Below are 3,331 nucleotides of genomic sequence, written 5' to 3'. Positions count from 1 at the left end.
AAGTCCCCGTCCTCACTTCCGCTCTCGTCCCCGCTGCTCTTCACATCCGCCGCCACAGCAGAAGGCGCGGCGGCACGCGGCATCTCGATGCCCTGCATGACGAGCCGCAGCATCTTCTCGCGGTGCTCCTCCAGTGCCTTCGTCTTCGCCTCCTTGAACGCCGCCTTGCGCTCCTCTTGCCGCGAACGGCTCTGGATAGCGCTTTCCGGCAGGATGCGGAGGTGGGGCGCAAGCAGCTCGATCTCCGTCTCCGCATGACTGCCCAGAATTAGCCGCTCGCGCGGGAAGTGCACTGTGCGCTGGCTCTTCGCTGCGCCCATGACGCTTGACAGGCGTTCCTGGAACAACTCCTGCAGGGTGGTGTCGGCGCAGACATAGCCCCACGTGAGAACGCACCGCCCTGACGACGATGACGACGACTTGAGAGATTTGCTCAGCCGCTGCAGCTCGCGGAGAAGCACATCGATGTCAGCGTTGGTGTCAATGATAACTTCCACCATGGCGTCTCAGATGTGATTGTGTCGTTTAATGCTTCTACACCTGCCCTTTCTGTTTCTCCTTGGCTTCTTCTCCTTTCCCTTCCACATCCTCATGCCGATGCACAACACCCGCAGCAGGAAAATCCAAACAAATAGCGAAAGACAAGTAAGAATAACTGAAGTTTCAAATCCGCACATCTGCGTGATGTTTGTTGTTGTTTCTCGTTGTATGGCTTCCAGAGTGATATTGAGATGCAACTGAAACCATGGGACATACAAGATCCGGGAGAAGCGCCCATGCCACCTGAATAATATATATATATATATATTGCATGGGCAAAGCACATACACACACACACAGAGAGAGAGAGACTCGGGTAGCGAGAAAATACACAACGCAATACCCCCCGATACAGTAACTACAGGAGTTCATATTACCCCAGCTTCCCGCAACTCTATCATAGCTTCTTGTATTCTACCGCAGCGCAGCAGTTCCTGTGCTTTTTTCTTCACCCGTTTTTCGCGCCTTCGCTGTTGCTGCATTGCGGTGTGCGTTTGATGCGCCACGACGCAAACCTCACGCCACTTATACGGCTCGTTACACCACCAGCAGAGGTGATGTGAGCTTCTAACAGAAGTGGCGGCCAGGCTGCTCGTCGTCACCATTGAGCCAGCGCTGCTGAGCGTTAAATTCGTCGCCGCCGCGGATTCCACCGCCGGGGAGTAGAGGCGTCGGCCCGACGGCATCGGCAACACATGGGTTGGGTGCTGCGGCTGAGGAGAGGAGGTGCTTCGTTGCCAGCTACCACTGCTCCCAGCACGGCTCTCTTTAATAGCACCATCATCATCATCATCGCCATCGTCGTCTACAGGTGGGGGGGGCAGCAGCCCGCTCCGACGGCTCGCCACCTTCCTCTGTGACGAAGCGTCATGTGCGCTTACAGAAGACTCTTCCGTGCCGTGTGAGGTGGTGGGCGGCAGGTCACTAAGGAGTTGTTCCTTCTGATGCTTCTTTTGCTGCTCGCCCTGTTGAGTAGTTATGTGCACCTCAGGGATTTCCTTCCGCATTGTGCGAGGTGTTTCCACCAGGCCCTCACACGACGTCAACCTCGGTGAAGGCAGTGGCAGCACAAGCCACGGATCCACACACTTCGCCAGGACGCCAACTATTTCTCCAGAGTCACTTTTCGCAGCGATAGAAACGGGCAGCGACACATTTGTCTCACTCCTCTCATCACATTTCGAAGTGCCAATAGGGCCCGACTCACAAGCCTTTCTCTTCGAATTGTCGAAGGTGTCCCTGTTAGAGGCGTCGTCAGCTGCTGGCTGCTCCCTGGACAGCGTGGAGGGAGGAGCAGCTGCCGCAAATGCATGCGGTGCCCCAGATGGAAAACTGTTGCTGGTCCCTTCCTGCAGTGGCGCATCGGTTGCTGGTGGGGGGTTGATGGGGGAACAGCAGCGACGCTCGTCATCCATAGAAGTTATTTGTGATGGCATCTCGTATTCCACCCCAGTGTCCTTTTCCACAACACCCCCCACAGCACCGATGCCCATGTACTGAGACATTTCTGTTGCAGTGTGGAGAGACAAGTCATCATTGGCATCGTCGGGTACTGCCAGGCCAGCCCGCTTGGATGTGGAGACCGAGAGAGCATTCGGCGTCGGGACCTCATCGGCATCCCCCTCAACCTCAACACGTTCTGATTCCACGTGTGGTTGCGGCGGGCGCCGTTGCTTCTCTACGTATGAAGGAAGAATAGCATCTTGTGTATTCTTCTCCACGTTTCCAAAACGATCCCGTGCGGAAATTTCGGCGCTCACAAGATAAGCCTCTTGAGAGATGTATTTTTCCTGAAATTGTTGATGTTGCTGCTGTCGTACTCTTTCATCACCAGCAGATGATGTGGCACCAGTGACGAGGGCCGGAACCAAATGTAGTGGCAGTAAGCGACCAGTCACACCGTTGGCCACCCTCGCTGCTGCAGCACCTGTGTCCTCACACGCCTTGACGTCATTGCTGCACGACGCAAGCGCTCCCTTGGTGCCCTCACCAGTACCGCGTACCGGAGAATGCGGAAGGCGCGAAGGGCCGCAAGAAGTGGCCTTTGCCGGGGACGAACCGAAGGATAAATTCACCGATGAGGGGCATAGGTAAGCAGAGTCATCCTTCATTGAATTCTCTAATGAAGGACAAACTTCCGAGCGTTCCATGAAGTTCTCGGTCGTCGTTGTAGATGTGTAATCGTCGTCTGCTGTGGATGATTCATCCGCCCTGAAGTGTGTGGCGTCCGCCACTGCTGCTGCTGCTGCTGATGTTGTTGCTGCTGCTGCTGCTGTCGCAGAGTACCTCCTGCTCGTGAAAGCATCCTCAGCTTGTGGGCGTTCAAGCCATTCCTTTATGCTGAGCGTGGTCGTTTCCCTTGGGTTGGTCGCCGCTAAATTTCCAGCATTCACCACCCGCTTTGTCGTTGCTCGAAGCAAGCCAAGCCGCATTGCATTCGTCTGCGGCTGTGACAGTGCTGGTGCTGTTGGTGCCCTTACCTTAGTACTGCGCACCGAAGGAATAGAAAGTGCGTCGTCCTGCTCAAAGGTTGGAGTCTCGCCGGTGTTATGCGCCGAAACCATGTGAAGAGCATCATCCCTTTGCGCCGAGGGGCCGTCCTGCGTCCCTGCGCGCGTCACGCCACTACGCCTGCAGTTGTTCCCGCCGCCGCGCCCCCTGCCGTGGCCCCTCTCTCCGCCTTGGGTGTGAGCCACAGCACTATTGGCACCACCCTTGGCGCATGCTGTTCCCATCGTCCGTCTTCAAGGGTACAAGGTCGCCCTTCAACGCATCTAAGAGAGGTGCAGTA

General features: G+C 56.2%; 2 protein-coding genes across 2 annotated transcripts; both read right to left on the bottom strand.

Moving 5' to 3' along the window:
* Window positions 1-500, bottom strand: DQ04_14421010 (hypothetical protein; the record flags this gene model as incomplete). Its single annotated transcript, XM_009317135.1, has 1 exon — window positions 1-500. A coding segment is annotated over one exon (500 nt), but the record flags the coding sequence as incomplete, so codon positions are not given.
* Window positions 501-908: 408 nt separating this feature from the next.
* Window positions 909-3,275, bottom strand: DQ04_14421000 (hypothetical protein; the record flags this gene model as incomplete). The annotated part of the gene is made up of 1 exon (XM_009317134.1): window positions 909-3,275. One exon carries the CDS (start codon window positions 3,273-3,275, stop codon window positions 909-911), a length of 2,367 nt encoding a protein of 788 aa, XP_009315409.1.
* Window positions 3,276-3,331: the final 56 nt, after the last annotated feature.

This window comes from Trypanosoma grayi, assembly GCF_000691245.1.
Source record: "Trypanosoma grayi strain ANR4 Tgr_1442_V1, whole genome shotgun sequence".
NCBI classification, from domain to species: Eukaryota; Euglenozoa; class Kinetoplastea; order Trypanosomatida; family Trypanosomatidae; genus Trypanosoma; species Trypanosoma grayi.
Note: the sequence above shows the minus strand (reverse complement) of the source record. Positions and strands in the feature narration are given on the sequence as shown.